Source organism: Sander vitreus, chromosome 6 (genome assembly GCF_031162955.1).
Source record: "Sander vitreus isolate 19-12246 chromosome 6, sanVit1, whole genome shotgun sequence".
Lineage (NCBI taxonomy): Eukaryota > Metazoa > Chordata > Actinopteri > Perciformes > Percidae > Sander > Sander vitreus.
In genome coordinates this window covers 14,207,351-14,223,511 of record NC_135860.1, presented here as the reverse complement: position 1 = coordinate 14,223,511, position 16,161 = coordinate 14,207,351, and the positions used below count along the sequence as shown (strand labels likewise).

Sequence of the window (16,161 nt, the reverse complement as noted above, 5' to 3'; positions counted from 1 at the left end):
TTTATTGTCATTGACACAATGTGTAGGCACAAATTTGACGAAATATAGGATTATAGATGGCAACTAACTGAATACCTTTCCCCTCAACCCTTCCTCTCCAAGCATGTAGAGAACCTACAATGGCTTTCACTTCAACATAAAAAAACCTGCAAAAGGCCCTCTCTAGAGATAAGATAAACCTTTATTGTCATTGCACCTATTGAGACCAATTGTGAGTGCCACAACTGAAGGTGCATTAAAGACAACAAACAATAAATAGCTAAAAACAAGAATAATTTAAGACATAAAAACAGCAAGTGTGGGACAGGAAAAATATTGCACATGGTGTATTATTATTGTAACTCTATTGCAGGATGATAAAGGCAAGTTAATGGTTGGATATATGTTGAGTGTTCTGATGGCGCATGGAAAGAATTCAATCTGTTTGTTCTGGTTTTTATGCTCCTGCACCTCCGCCCAGAGGGAAGCAGGTGATGCAGAAAATAGTGCTTGGTTTGTCCATTGCTATGGCAAATACATTGCTGGCTACTAGAAACATGGTGGTGAAACATGGCGGGCACCGTGGAAGAGGATCTTGAATTTAATAGTAGTATCATACTATATTTTTCAGGTTGGGTGATGGTTGCAGCTTAACCAACATGGCTGCCTTCAACAAGTACTCTTATAACACACCCATACAAGTATTGAACATAGAGATAAAATGAAAAGTGGGGATTTGGTCCTTTAACCAGGAGGTCATGTATTGTCTTTAATTTACCACTAGATGTCACAATACTCTTCCTTAAAAAAACATAAAACAAATAATTTAGAAGGGAGTTCAAAGCTACTTTTAAAAAATATATATTTTCTAATAGGTGCTCATGTTCATGGTGCAGATTGCACAGGTTCAGAACCTCTCCACCAGTGAAACTGTAACTCATACCCCAGCCAGCAGAGTGTGGAAAGATGTGGAAACTTTTTTGTAATTAACACATGATCCTTCGTCTCTATTTTCTTTTCCTCCCCTGCAAGGAGAATCGGATCATTCAATAAGTGAAAGTAATATGGGAAAAGTGAAAAGAGGCTAGCGCTGAATGGGTTGACCTAAAAGGGACTTGGCAAGGGGCAATAGAGGGGAAGAGAGGAAGAAAATGGAGGCGAGTTACATAACAGTTGAGCAGGATGAATGGGTAGAGACTTGCGTCAGAATCAAACAGAACAAACAAACAGCCAAGACACTCTTAATGACAGAGACAGACATATCCAGCAGACAATAGGAATATAAATCTAGCCTTATTAATATACAACATGAGCAAAACTCTAGGGAAAGCAGGATAGACCAGACACTGTGCAGACATGGAGACATATGCTTATAAACAAACACACACACACACACACACACACACACACACACACACACACACACACACACACACACACACACACACACACACACACACACAGCTGTGACTTGACTCACCACTTTGGGCTGGAAAAACCCCACATTTTCTCTAGACGGCTACACTGAGTAGCTCCTCAGTTAAGAGACTCGCCTTAAAATCCAAACCATGTATGATCTACTGTAACTGTTCACTAACACGCAGTGTCAACAACTAGTTGCTCTATACAACACAAACATAACTATTGTCTGTAGTTTATATTTTCTTTTTTTGGCACAGTTTTGAGACAGAACTGGTGAAGCTAGTTTGGGTGGAACATTTTCATATTTTATGTGTATGTATGTGTGTGTGTGTGTGTGTGTGTGTGTGTGTGTGTGTGTGTGTGTGTGTGTGTGTGTGTGTGTGTGTTTCCACTCTTTAAGAGGAGGCTTTGCTGTCAGTCTGACAACAGTCTCATCTGGGACAACTTGTGACACAGACGTGTTCTCTCTTCACCCGGGGAACGTTAACGCTTAAGGTGAGTCCTGATGAAAAGCAGGATGTCAGGGATGGCAGGGAAGAAAAAAAATAGCAGCAATTAATTTGGATGCTGAGCATGAAAGATGCAACGGAAATGCCAAAATTGTTGTCTGTCAATGTTATTAACTTTAGGGTAATGTTTTGGCGTCTATTAGAGTTTTATTCAGTGCTCTGAGCATTTCTCAACCCCCTTATTGTGTTGATTTTGAACCTCTGACTTTTACACCATATGCTCATGTCTATAAGCATTAGTCTGACAAGATGTGTCTCTACCTGACAACACTACACAGTCTGCAAAAATTTCCTTCTGACTCTTTGTTAATTACTCACAATCAATATAATTTTTTTCTCCAGCTACAGCCATGGCTCGTCTGGAACAGGTCATTACAAACATTGTGGATATATTTCTGGAGTATGCTGATGATGATGGCAAGAAACACCAGTTAAACACAGAAGAGTTGAAGAAGGTGTTGGAGAAAGAAATACAAAGTCCTGAGTTAAAAGTAAGAGAATCAACAAACTCACTTCACATGACGTGCACAGCTATTCATAAAATACAGTGGATTTGATATGCTGCATAGTATTAACCACTCAGGTGTGCTTTTGTGTATTCCATTCTGTTAATTAACTAATGTGTTCTCCAGGATAAAATCAATGCAGATGACATCGGGGAAGCCATGGAGCTGCTGGATAAAAACCATGATGGTGAGGTCAATTTCAGAGAGTTTTGTCGGTGTGTGTCTGTCCTGGCCAAATGCTACTACAACAAGAAGACAGGCAAGGGTGTCAAGAGAGGCAAGGGCAAAGAACAAGAAGCTGAAGAAGAAGACTGAAAAAGATGAACTGCAAACCCTATAAATGTTTGTAGCACCTAATTACATGTATAACATATGTGACACAGTCGTCCTTGAAAACAGATGCGGCTGGTTTTAGGCAATTTGCACATCCATCATGAAACACAAGCCTGTGATTTGTGTTTGAAATGTGCATCGAAAAGTTATATTCACTGTGTAATCTGGTTTTCAAAGGACTTTACATTCGATACTTCCTGAAAATGAATAAAACACTAGAAGAAGTTTAGTTTGTTGTGGGCTTCCTGGCAATCACTGCACATGTAGTTGATAGGTATCTGGTATCACTGCTGAGGAAGGAAACAAGCACGGGCTCATCAAAGATTCAACAGCAATCACCTGTTATCTTCTCCAGTGCACATATCACTGTCAGTGCTTCCTCGGTAGAAATGTCTCTATGCTCTATTCCAGGGGTCTTCAATGTTTTTTAAGCCAAGGACTCCTAAACTGAAAGAGAGACGGAGCAGGGTCCCCCTTCTACATATATCGAATGAAATGAATTTGCGTATTAAACTGGGCCTAAAGCCTTTACACATACCTTTTGTGCATATAATACAAAGCTATTAAAATAAAAGTTGGTATGATTTTATAAATCATGTTTTTATGTGGTACAGTGAATCCTTAGGATTAACTGTATCTGTGGATGTCTACCTTAGGCAAGTAAGCCTATCATCAATTTGTTTTCTGATTTATATTTGCTAATAATTTGTGAGATTCATGTTAAGACATTTTCATTTTTTTTAAAAACATTCAAAAGTTGCAAAGAAAGGAGTGAGACAGTGTAGTTGCAAACAATGGGAGGGTGCCACTTTTAATATTATTTGTATTTTACTTTATTTCAAGTGGATTTTCCTCCTCTCCACAAAGTGTTAACTCACTCACATTCCAACCTGTCTAGAAAAAAATCCTCAATTTCTATTGGTTCATGTTTGCTTCCCTGTGAGGAACTTGTGATTGGCTGAGTAGCCAATGTGTCTGCAATTTTTTCCGCAGATGTGTAACGAAATGAGACGTGTTTAACGTGGCTGGCTGAGATACCAGCTCAGCTGCAGTTTTACCATTAGTGTCCAACTAATGGTAACAATAGCCTAAAGCAGTACAGAAAAAACTAGAATTTCAGTTTTAATATTGAATTTGTTCCAAGATTGAGTTCTTAGTATACCACCTCCTGTTCATGTGGTCAGTTAACAAAAGGATGGATGTCTGCATGGCTGACAACAAAGTGTGACAGCTAGGCTACACTTTGATTACTCTTCTAGTTTAGCTTGTTTTGTAATTGATGTATTTTTCATATGTAATTGCAGTAAAAGTAAATCTAAATATCTTAACATGTTTAGCATCTAATTTTAAAAAAAAAGTGCAATTCAACGAGTCTAGCTTACACAAGAGTTAATTTAGTGATTCATTTATGTTATATTTTTTCGGAGAAGGACCGTTGAATAGCTTCAAATTTGTTTCCTCATCATTTCATAAAACAGTCACACCTACTGCTCACCCATGTATTATATACTGCATTCTCCCTACTGCTTGCCAGGTGGTGCCAGTGCACTGAAATACTGTTTATAAGAGGTGAGCATCTGCCAGCACACCATTGCAAGCATATCCTGCTGTCCATTCATGTGCTATAAGTGAGTTTGAGTGAGCTCCCATAAAAAAAAGATGTGTTTTTAGAAGCTCTGCGTAAAGTATGGAACCAAATTAATTGGTGTAGGTAGGTGGGTTAGGGTTAGGGTCACAAATAGGCTGATTTATATTTGCTCATAATATGTTTGATTCATGTTAAGACATTTACACTACGGTAACTCTGAGGACCCCCTAGGGGCCCTGGACCCTTTGTTGAAGATCCCTGGAGTAGAGCATTGCCTGATGGTGCTGGGTATTGTGTTCCAAACGTTTGTGGCTTTAATGGAGAAAGTTGACCGGCCAAATTCAGTGCACCTGTGCTGTACAACACAGTTGCCTCTGGTAGATGATCTTGTTTGATGTTATCTGAGCATAGTGACGCAAACTCAACTGTCAGTGGAGGACGAGCAAGATTGTGGGTAATTTTGTCCATAAAGCATGAGTTTGCAAGGTGAACAAAATTTCCAAAGGGCAAAAGGTTGTACTTTGTAATTATATGACAGTGATGGTACCTCAAAGGTATTTCGTCCAATATATAAAAATAATGTATTTTTGCATTAGTTTTCCCCAGTAAGAGTCATTTAACAACTCCCTGTCTTTACTCTCACTTTTTCTTAGCTACCATTTATTTGTGTGAAGCCACTTATCATTGCCTATTTGCATCTATTTGTTTGAATGTACCGCCTTTATCAATCTATCAGCCAGTTGAAGCTGAATAAACCAAATGCACCTGGTCTGATATTTGTTTAAATGGTCCAACCATCACGTAAGTAAATCTAGACAAATCTAAACAAAGGGCCAAAGTAAAGCCTACTCCTTTTCTTCTTTTCAGTCAGGCTTACACAAAAGAGGTCTGAGTTGGCCATATTTGTAGAGACATTTTATGTTACCATACATTAATTGATAAACTCTGTGATAGAGTAGGTTGGGTTCATTGCTGGCCACTTATCTATTCAAACAACTAGAATGTACTGTATAGAGGATGACACAGGACTTGTCTGTTTGTGTGAACAAGTTGTACAAGGAGAACAGGTTGTGAGGTCTGAATGAACAGTGAGTGTCAAGTTGAGCAATCGAAGTGAACATCTGCCAGCAGCACACTATTTGCAATAAAAGCATTCTGCTTTCAAATGGGTCTTACTGTAATTTTAAATTTACTCCTGGTGAAATGTGAGTATTTCTGATATGAAACCTTCAGATACAGGCACTTCACATATTTCGGTGTAACTCCACCATCACAGATTAACAGCTAACAGTAGTGTAAGCATAAATTAACATAGATGACTATTCTACTTCACAAGTATATATAATTAATCCTGAAGACCGGAAGAGACTACACAAAAGTACTGTAAATGAAGCAAGTGAGTGTTTCAGTACAAAATGTCACTCCCCCTGCTTCCTGTCTTTGCGCTAAGCTAGAAAATGTCATGGAGACATGTCTGTATTGAAATCACTTGTTAAGACCCAAAATCTTCAGAGCATGTAGTAACACTGCATACTGTGAGTTGGTTATAATTTCTCAGGGACAGAGAATAGATTCAGATTCAGTTGAGAGATTCCACACCAGAGGGATTATCTGACACACCTCAGTCAAGGAAAAGAACACACCCTACTCAGGTTTAATTACTTCCACGTATGCAAGAGGCCATTCAGGTTGCTAGGCTCCTTGTTCTTTATTTTGATTCTCGGCTGCATGTCTTTGCGAGTCTTAACAACACCCCTTGAGAGCAGGAGGAATCTGAGAGGATGAAGCTGTACAAACCTACCAAAGTATCCCCACATAAATACACTTAAAACAATGCAGCCTACATCAGAATAACAGACAATATATAGAGTACCATAATACCTGGCTGGTGTACAATGCAGCGTCTATGCAGCCCAGCAATGTCACGCCTAACATCACTGGGTGCTACAGCCATGCGTGTGGCTACAGCCATGCATGTGGCTACAGCCGATTGGTAGTATGCATAGGTTGTACTGAGGCAAAGTGCGAGTGAAGTATGTACAGATAAATCTCTAAATGCATTTGCAAATCGCCACACGGATTTGCAGATCTCTGTCACTGCAGAAGTGCAGCAAAAGTCACGTGTAGAGGCCTGCTGAGTTGTAACTGATGATTTGTCTGTATTTCCAGCTCTTCGAGTAAAATACTTCGATTTTTCAGCCATAATACATATAGTACGCATTTACAGTTTTGACTACGCATTCATGTACGCACACAGATCTGTCTACACATATACAAATCTTAATACACTTGTAAATCTTGATACAAATTTGGAGATTATTTTTTACAAATTTACAAATCTGATTAAGCACACAAGGATTCAAATCAAATCAAATTGATTTGTCACATACACAATCATACACAGTACAATATGTGGTGAAATTCATTGTGTACTTGTTCCGTCTCAATACAAACAATAACAGTAAAATACATAAAAACAGTAATATATACAACATGAGAAAATGAGGTGGGGGGCTAGTCACAGAGTCTGAAGACACATTTGCAAATTTCTTCTCCACACCCTTTTTCTTTCATTCTGACTGCTGTGAAGACATACCCAGACAATGCCTATTGTCAATAACCACTTCAGCGTAAGCAGTAGTTTGTAATACAAACTGACAAAGCACAGAAACAATGGAAATCAGAGCCAAAGAAAGAAGAGAGTTACAAACAACAAACTTGGACTCCATTGTGTCTGTGGGTCTGACATTGCCTGCAGTCCAATGGTTGACTCATTGTAAACCGAGCTGCGTGGTAGCATCAGCATTATTCTTGCTTAAACCACACAACTGTAAGACAACTAAGCTCCAGATTTAATCCGTCATTCATCTCCAGGGATACATTCAGCCAAAGCATAGCTCATAAACTCCAATGAACTCAATAGGGTTGTGTCACACTCTAGCTCCTGGAGCGGCTACAAGCTTTTTTTGATCAAACAGCAATAATTGAACACATATGCTGTTTGTTGGTTTACAAGAATCAGGAAGTGAATGACTTGTTCACATCACATAACTTTGGATTTTCTGTTCTTCTGTTTAAACTAAAGAGAGAAACTTTGACTAAAAGATGAAAAAAGGGCGGAGAAAGAATGAAGAGCAATTTAGCTACTTCCTCTCTAAAATCCTCTGCTTGAGGTAAACAAGCTTTCTTGCACGCACACGAACTCTCTTACACAGGCACTCTCTCTCTCTCTCTCTCACACACACACACACACACACACACACACACACACACACACACACACACACACAAAATCAACCACTGGGTTGTAATGGAATTTTTTGTGTGGTGTTTTGAGAGAGGCAGAGACTACACAGCACACAACAGAAGCCTGTTTTGACAAAAACAGAGAGCCCCATGCTCTAATATTATACATACATGTAATATTATAAAGGTAGATTTTTATTATATTGTTCATATGCTTACAGTAAAATAGAAAAAAAAAAACTAAGCACATGCAACAGCTGGAGTAGTTGTACTTAAAAGAAGCTTTAGCCAACTTGTACTTTTATTGGTAGGTGTTAGAAGTCTCCTTGTGTTTAACATCTGCACATACATGCTCTGTGTCACACTTAAGTCAAAGCATTTTCCAGTTTTCAGATGAAGGTTTAAAAAATATATTAACAAGACAAAAGGTCTGCAGCCACACTTAGTCTCTGGGGTTCATTATACTTATACAAATCCTGACAAGGATAGGGTTAATTATCACAATGGCTCTGAAATCATTACACCGCTTTTAATGGCTGATGTACTGAGTACTTTTTTTTTAGTAGATGTTGGTGTGTTTATGAAGGGAGAACAGTGTCTGTCTGAAAACAGTGAATCGTTGACCACACCGATTCTCTGCTATCTTCTTCTTGTCTGTTCTGGTGTCTCTCATCACACTAATACCAAACCCACTCGAAACATCAAATGTTTTACCGCACTGCGAAAACAAGTCTTATGATATTGTCAATCCACAGTTGCAACATATTACTTTTTTGATTGTTGAGAGTCTCATTCCAAACACAGCAGCCTGGAGGCTGTAGTCTATTGTACTTGTTGCTTTCATAAAAGTGTGTATTCTTCTCCACTGACACATTGCTGCATACTAGGGCTGTAAGTCCGTAAGAACCACCCGACCATACACGACATGCAATCTTGTATTATACATTATGAGCTAACCTAATCTTTCCCAAACTGTTAATACTGGTATAAGAGGGCGCTTTTGTCAGAGGGAAAGCAAGAGTACACCCTCAACATTTACTATCACATACTGTGTAAATATACTTATACTTATATTGTTTGTACCTATACTTATATTGTTTAATTTTTCATCTAAAGAATGTGTGACGTGCACCAACAACACCAAAACAAATTCCTTGTATGTGTTAAAAAAACGTACTTGGCAATAAAACCCTTTCTGATTCTGATTCTGATTTTGAAAGTAGAGAAGAAAGAAAGAAAGAAAAAATTTGAAGAGGGGCGAGGCTTGGAGAGAGGGTGTGTCAACTTCTATTTAAATACATTTGTGTCCGTGCTTTCTTCTCAAATCCCTCTCTTCCACCCTCTCTACCTACACAAGTTCTCATACAAATTTGGTAAGTGGAAATATGTTTTTAAAATCCTATTTGAAATACAGCATTAATCATTTTGCATTTATTTTATCTCAATAGCTAATACCTGATATGTAGCATGATGTGGCATGAGGTGCATGAATGAGCTTCTCTGTGGGGTGTACTGTGTTTAGTGCTACATTTAAATAAGATTTATATTTTGATCTATAGAAAGATTATAACAATTATAATTTGACTATTATAATCGTGACAATCATAAAATTGGTGGAAATTCAGTAAATTAAAGCTACCAAGAATTCTGGAGGGAAAAACTATGAAAAGTTGTTTTAAAAGATCTACATGCAGTAGGGTGGGAAAACTGAGAGGAACAAAAAATGAGGGCGTGAGGACAATGTACGGCAGTATCGAGCCAAAGCCATTGAGAAGAAACTGACAGTTAGTGACTTGGCATGACGACCAGATACAGAGCACAACACAACATGCCACTGTAAGCCACGCCCACCGGAGGGAAAAACAATCTGTGCCACAATATGCAACTAAGGGCTGAAATGATAACATACTGCTCGTACCTAGCACAAATTATTAGATTTAAGCATGTCAAATGATTATTTAAGCAAACTTTGTCTACCAAAAAGAACAAGTTAGCTGTTAATATGTTAATGTTAGCTTTGTCTTAGCAAGCTAAGGCACTTGCAGACATACTGCACTTTCTGATGTGTCCACATTCCTCTATAACACAAGTTGCATACTGTCAAAGAGTTTTAGCTTAACTTACAGAAATATATTTAGCCTAAAACTAACATGTGCAATGACAAATGTCAGTACACAGGTAACGTCAAACGTAGGGTATACTCGCCTCAGCCGATCTGTCGAGCGCCATCATGGGAGCGCCATAACTGTTTATACTCGCGCGTGGTGGTTGTGACACTAGTTGCAGTCTTCTCCTGAACAGAGGTGGCGCTAATGAGGAAAGGCTACCGACTTTGCTATTTGTACGGACTAGAAGAAGAAGAAAAAGGTAAACAACGCCAGAACTGGCAGCAGCATTGACGTCAATGCTTCGATTTGATTCGATGACCTACTTCGTTGGATCAAGCCTTTCATTCGCCATAAAAGAACTCATCTTAACCCAGTAAGTTTACAAGAGAGACTTGCAGTCACTCTGAGAGTCCTGGCATCCGGTTGCTCTCAAGCTTGTTCATGCTTCCTGTTTCCGCTATGTCGCGCGTCGCTGAAAAAAATAGTGGTGACTCAAAATCCTGGCGCACCAGCGAGATCTACGTCATTTTGACGTCACATTGGCGCACGCAAGCTCTTATATGTTTGTAAATGTCTCTAAAAAAATATTAACATATGTGGTGTTACAGGTCAATGACCCGGCAGAAAATATTGGCAGTTGTGGGCTGCTTTGTAGATGGAATTTGGCTCAAAGGTCCCCAACCACACCATACATACATAGGAGCAAGTTTGTCATTCACAAGGCAAGCAACTCCTGTCTCCCGAATGTGAAAGCAGTTAACTCTTGAAACAGAGGATGACACATAAAAGTCTGAAGTGACATGGTAGCATGCAATATACTCTGACTTTGCGTCCCATCAGCTGTAGCCTCATTCATCATGAGTTTTGTTGGTGGCCATGATGTTGTGGCCCTCCTCTCCACAGGGTTCGGGTTTGATTTTCCAGCTCGCTCCGTTAGTGATGAAATGGTTGGCTAAGGCGAATGGCTCTGGGCAGATCCAATAGTTTTAAACTTCAACAGAGTACCCGCCTTCAAGGAAGTTAACACTTCACTTCACGTCAATGGAGAGTGGCCAGACTCTCCATTGACTTTCTATTAAAAACGAAAACTAGCAAATACTAGCAAAAAACTACCTGAAACTAAACTAAAATGAATTTGAAAAGTCAAAAATAAAATAAAATTAAAAATAATTGAAAATTAAAAACTATAACTGCCAAACTTCCAATTTGCTTTTCTTTTGCACCACCTATACTTGATCATGTCTCTTGTTTAAAACCATAGACAGTATATAAGAATGGACCAACAGATCCCGTTGCTCTGGACGGAGACCAGTGAAGGCCATTAGAAGCAATTTTCCGGTGAGCGCTGAGCAACAGAAAGAGACGACGTAAATGTGACGTGAGCAACCTGTCTGAAAGTTGTAAGCCTTCTGGTAGCTGTGCCAAGAGAAATCTCAATCATACCCAATCTCGTAGACGGAGATCGTAGGTATATGTAAGGAGATAACATGGACACAGGCTAATTATTGCTAACTAAAATGCTAGTTAACATTAGTAATTAAACTTAAACAGCTAATGTAAGTCGAAACTGTCTGCGAGCTTCTCCTGTACTATACAGTAATTCCTCTACTATGCGACAGTAAGTCGCGTGGTTATGACACAAATGTTAGCCTATTTTTACAAAAACATCTGCTATGGAGCCATAACGTGAGGTACAAGGTAATGGAGCCTTTTATACATTGTCGTGTTTCTTTATAAATAAACAATGGAAAAATAAAGTCTTTAAACGCTTCAGATGTAAAGTTATTCGCTGTCAAAGTGACGTTAAAATGAATGGCAGTCAATGGAATGCTAACGGGGGGTGAGTGCTTATTAGCATCAAAATGGCGCCATAGGAGGTTTCGGGTTGTGAGAAGATGCTTACCCCCTTGTTTAAAACCAATAGTCACTAGAAATGTAGCCCTCAGGGAGAGAAAAGGTGGCAAAAATAGAGCAAGACTTATGCGAAAAGGAAAATTTGAATTGTAGTCACTTCTATTCATGAGATAAATGAGCAAGTGTGTCTTTGGAAGTAACATTATTGATCAACAAGCTGCTTATCCAACTCCTCCCAGTCTTTAAATTTGATGTTCTAACGCAGTAGGGTCCAACCCATTTGTTAAATGTAGCATGAAGTGTTATCACATTTTGCCAGCCATGTGAAATTAATAAATAAACACTGAACTACTACACTGTCAATAATATGTTCTCGTTCCAGCCACCATGTCACAGCTCATTCAGGCAATGACTCTCCTTAGGACTATCTTCGACAAGTACGCTGGAAAAGAAGGAGCCAAAGACACTTTGACAAAGAAAGAACTTGCTGAACTGCTCCGCACAGAGCTTGAGTGTGAGCCAGAAGTAAGTCGAAAAGATCTAGCACTATTGCAACAGAGAGCTGTGAATGGCTCTTTGGCATATATATATATTTTTTTTGTTTTACAATCTATTTACAACTCCTGTTTCTCTTTCTTTAGTGCCAAAGCAAAGCTGAAGTGGACAAATTCTTCCGCATGCTGGATAACGACAGTGATGGTGTTATTTCTTTCGAGGAGTATGTCACTTTTGTGGCAGCCATCACTGTGATGCTTTCCTCTTAGAAATAAGTATTTTGAACATTGCCTTAAAACTTTGGTGTCATACTTAATGTGAACTAAATAAAACTGAGTATACATAAATATGCATGTCATTATCACAAGTTCTGAAAAGGAAAACTTGGTTAAACACACACAGATCATAGATGGGTTATTATGTTGGCTGAAGGGACTTGAAAGTTGCTGACTTTGAGTGTGTTTCACTGATTTTGAATGTCATAAGTAAGCAATAAAGAAACCAAAACTAAATGTCACATTCTGTGTGTTCCTAAACAAAATATAGATATTGTCCAAACTCAGGCTAATGACTGTCTCTCCACATCTACAGCAGAAATGTCTTAAAAAGTATCTTTAAGAACATAATCTGGATTTGTATATAACATGAACTAAAATGTCTCCTCATTCAGGGAGAGGCAAACAGTTGTATGTGGTTCGTAAAAAGCTTTGAAGACAGTAGTAGCTTACATACAGTTACATAAAGTCTGTTTAAAATACATCTCCTAACCTTATAAGCAGCTCATTCCATCTCAGTAATGCTTATGCAGCACCGTGCACCTTGTGTTTAGATAGTTTACCCTGAAGTGTCCATGCCAGATGAACAGTATTTACCAAATGTAAGGGGAAGGACTTTATGCATTAATTCAGCCTGTGGAAAATGTTAATGAGAAAATCTACAAAAAGATGGCCTCACAGCTGTCACCTCACAGCTGAAGGACAAAACAGGAGTCTTTGCTGGACTAACCTATTAAGGGCTCTCTGTAACCAACCATCTGGCGCGTCAGGTTAGGAAAAATAGCCTAATCCATAACAAGTAAATGTAGGCCTACTTTTATACTTATACATGTAATAAAAGTATACCAAATTTACAAGGGTCCCATTTAGTGTGTAATTATTGGGACATAAATGTGTTAGTGAGGATCTTACATGGAGGTCTTCATATAGTAAAGTAATTCAATAAGTGACATTTGACTGGAAAATAGATAATCAAAACAAACAACGCATACATCAATTGAAATAGATCTAAATGGGCGCCTGGGTAGCTCACCTGGTAGAGCAGGCGCCCATACATAGAGGTTTACTCCACAACGCAGCAGCCACAGGTTTGACTCCGCCCTGCGGCCCTTTGCTGCATGTCAATCCCCCTCTCTATCCCTTTTCATGTCAACAGCTGTCCTATATAAATAAAGGCCTAAAATGCCAAAAAAATAATCTTAAAAAAAGAAAAGAACGACAAAAGAATTAGATCTAAATCAATAAGTAAAAAAAAATAAAATAAAAGACTACATTTACAACTTAATAGTACAGATTTAAACAAGAAAATAAAGGGGGATTCCTTTTTCAATTGGTATTTTCTGTTACTTCTACTAACTCCTTACAGGTTATGAATGGAGGATTTGATGTTGTCTTATCCTGCGGACTGAAGGATATTATATTGACCACCATTACTTACTACACGACATGCAATCAACTATTTGCATCCTAATATTCAAATATGACTTGTACCTTTCCCGAACTAGTATTATTGGTATGAAAGGAGGCTTTTTTCAGAGGGAAAGCAAGCGCTGTTGCTTGTTTTTCTGGAGAGAAGAAGAAAAAAAAAAAAGAAAAAAAGCTATTAAGAGGGGCGAGGCTTGGAGAGAGGGTGTGTCAACTTCTATTTAAATACATTTGTGTCCGTGCTTTCTTCTCAAATCCCTCTCTTCCACCCTCTCGACCTACACAAGTTCTCATACAAATTTGGTAAGTGGAAATATGTTTAAAAGAATCTTTTTTTTTAAATACAGCATTAATGATTTTGCATTTACTTTATCTAAATAGTTGATACCTGATATGATGTGGCATGAGATGCATGAGTAAGCTTCTGGGTGTGGTCGGTGTACTGGGTGGAGTGCTATGTCTGAATAGGACTTACATGTAAATCTATGGAAAGATTATAACAAGTATATAATTTCATTATTATAATAGCGACAATCGTTAAATAGTGGGAATTCAGTAAATTCAAGTTACCAAGAATTCTGGGAAAAACAATGAAAAGTTGTTTTAAAAGATCTACAGACATGCAGTAGGGTGAGAAAACTTAGTGAGTGAGGACAATGTATGGCAGTATCGAGCCGAAGCGGTTGAGAAGAAACTGCCAGTTAAGTGAGTTGGCATGACGACTACATGCTGGAAGTCAGCATAGCGTTTTTGATGCCTTGAATTGTTTTAAAAACGTTCAGAGACTTGCCTGTCACACCAAATTGCCAATTTGCTTTTCTGTTGCACCACCCATACTTGATCATGTATATTGTTTAAAACCAATGGTCACTAGAAATGTAGTATTTTCCCCCTTAGGGAGAAAAAAGATGACAAGGCAACAGCAGAGCAAGACTTAGGAAAAAAGGAAAATCTGAATTATAGCTTATACTGACTTTTTTATTTTAAAAAAAATCAGTTATATTCATGAGACAAATGTGGAAGTGTGTCTTTGGCAGTAACATTATTGGTCTTAACAAGGTGCTCTTCCAACTCCTCTTAATTTGATGTTTTAACGCAGTAGAGTCCGACCCATGTGTTTAAATGTGGCATGAAACTTTACCACATATTGCCAGCCATGTAAATTGAATACATTAATAAATAAATAAACATTGAACTACACAGTCAACAATATGTTCTCGTTCCAGCCACCATGTCACAGCTCATTCAGGCAATGGATCTCCTTAGGACTATCTTCGACAAGTACGCTAGAGAAGAAGGAGCCAAAGACACTTTGACCAAGAAAGAACTTGCTGAACTGCTCCGCAAAGAGTTTTCTGTGGCAGGAGTAAGTACATAAAAAGATGTAGCACTATGGCAACAGAGAGCTGTGAATGCCTGTTTGACATATTTTTTCATACGTTTACTTATAACTCCTATTGTTTCTCTTTCTTTAGCCCCAAAGCAAAGCTGAAATAGATACATTCTTCGGCATGCTGGATAACGACGGCGATGGTGTTGTTTCTTTCGAGGAATATGTCAGTTTTGTAGCAGCCCTCACTGTGATAAGCACTTCAAAATAAGTATTGGCCACATTGCCTCAGAACTTTGGTGCCTTCTTTAATTTGTCCCAAATAATAAAAAAAAATTGAGTAATTATGTTGGCTTAAGGGACTTGAAATATGCTGACTTTGAATGTGTTTTCACTGATGTTACATAACTGGTGACTAATAAAGAAACAAAAATAAATGTTGTCACGTTTTATGATTTTGTGTCTGTTCCTAAATGAAATACAAATATTGTGCAAACTCAGGCAGATGACCCTCTCTCCACAGGCAGAAATGCCTTAAAATAATCTTTAAAAACATAGTCTGCCTTTTATATATTCCATGAACTAAAAGCTGGCCTTAAAAAAACATGTTTGGCATTTATGATATTATATCATAAAAAAATTTATATAAAATTATCAATTGATTATCAAAATATGTGATTCATTTTCTGTTGATCAAGACAAGTAGATTAGCTTTAGTAATCTTGCTTCCAGTCCAGTCTTTATCCCTTGGCAATGCTCATGTCTACTAATGACCTATAATCACAGGTTATGGTTTTATGAGTTGTGAGTGACTATAGTCCAAACTAAGATTCTGTCCTTTCATTTAAAGGACGTTTAGAAAACCGAATATGTGAAACTATCCAACATTTTACAATAAAAAAAAATAATTAGAAAAACAATAATTAGAGAAAAGTTAGACCCCTGATAGCCTACTTTTATTTGGGTTAATGAGGGATCCACAGATTGGGAACCACTGGCTAAAGTCAAACTTATTACGGTACATTGCTATTTTAGCCTAGAAATAACTAACTGACTCACAACTTGTCTGGATACAATTATGTGGCCTACCC

The 16,161-nt window shown here is 38.2% G+C and overlaps 2 protein-coding genes across 2 annotated transcripts; both read left to right on the top strand.

The window, feature by feature from the left end:
• The first annotated feature begins 1,780 nt into the window (after positions 1-1,780).
• s100w (S100 calcium binding protein W) lies at positions 1,781-2,978 on the top strand. The gene is made up of 3 exons (XM_078252872.1): positions 1,781-1,896; positions 2,253-2,401; positions 2,543-2,978. The coding sequence occupies exons 2-3, from the start codon at positions 2,261-2,263 to the stop codon at positions 2,729-2,731; spliced, it is 330 nt and encodes a 109-aa protein (XP_078108998.1). The 5' UTR covers positions 1,781-1,896; positions 2,253-2,260; the 3' UTR covers positions 2,732-2,978.
• Positions 2,979-8,848: 5,870 nt separating this feature from the next.
• Positions 8,849-15,507, top strand: LOC144518958 (uncharacterized). Its single transcript, XM_078251841.1, has 6 exons — positions 8,849-8,956; positions 11,928-12,070; positions 12,187-12,301; positions 13,933-14,043; positions 14,967-15,106; positions 15,216-15,507. Exons 2-6 carry the CDS (start codon positions 11,933-11,935, stop codon positions 15,339-15,341), a joined length of 630 nt encoding a protein of 209 aa, XP_078107967.1. The 5' UTR covers positions 8,849-8,956; positions 11,928-11,932; the 3' UTR covers positions 15,342-15,507.
• The last annotated feature ends 654 nt before the right edge of the window (positions 15,508-16,161 follow it).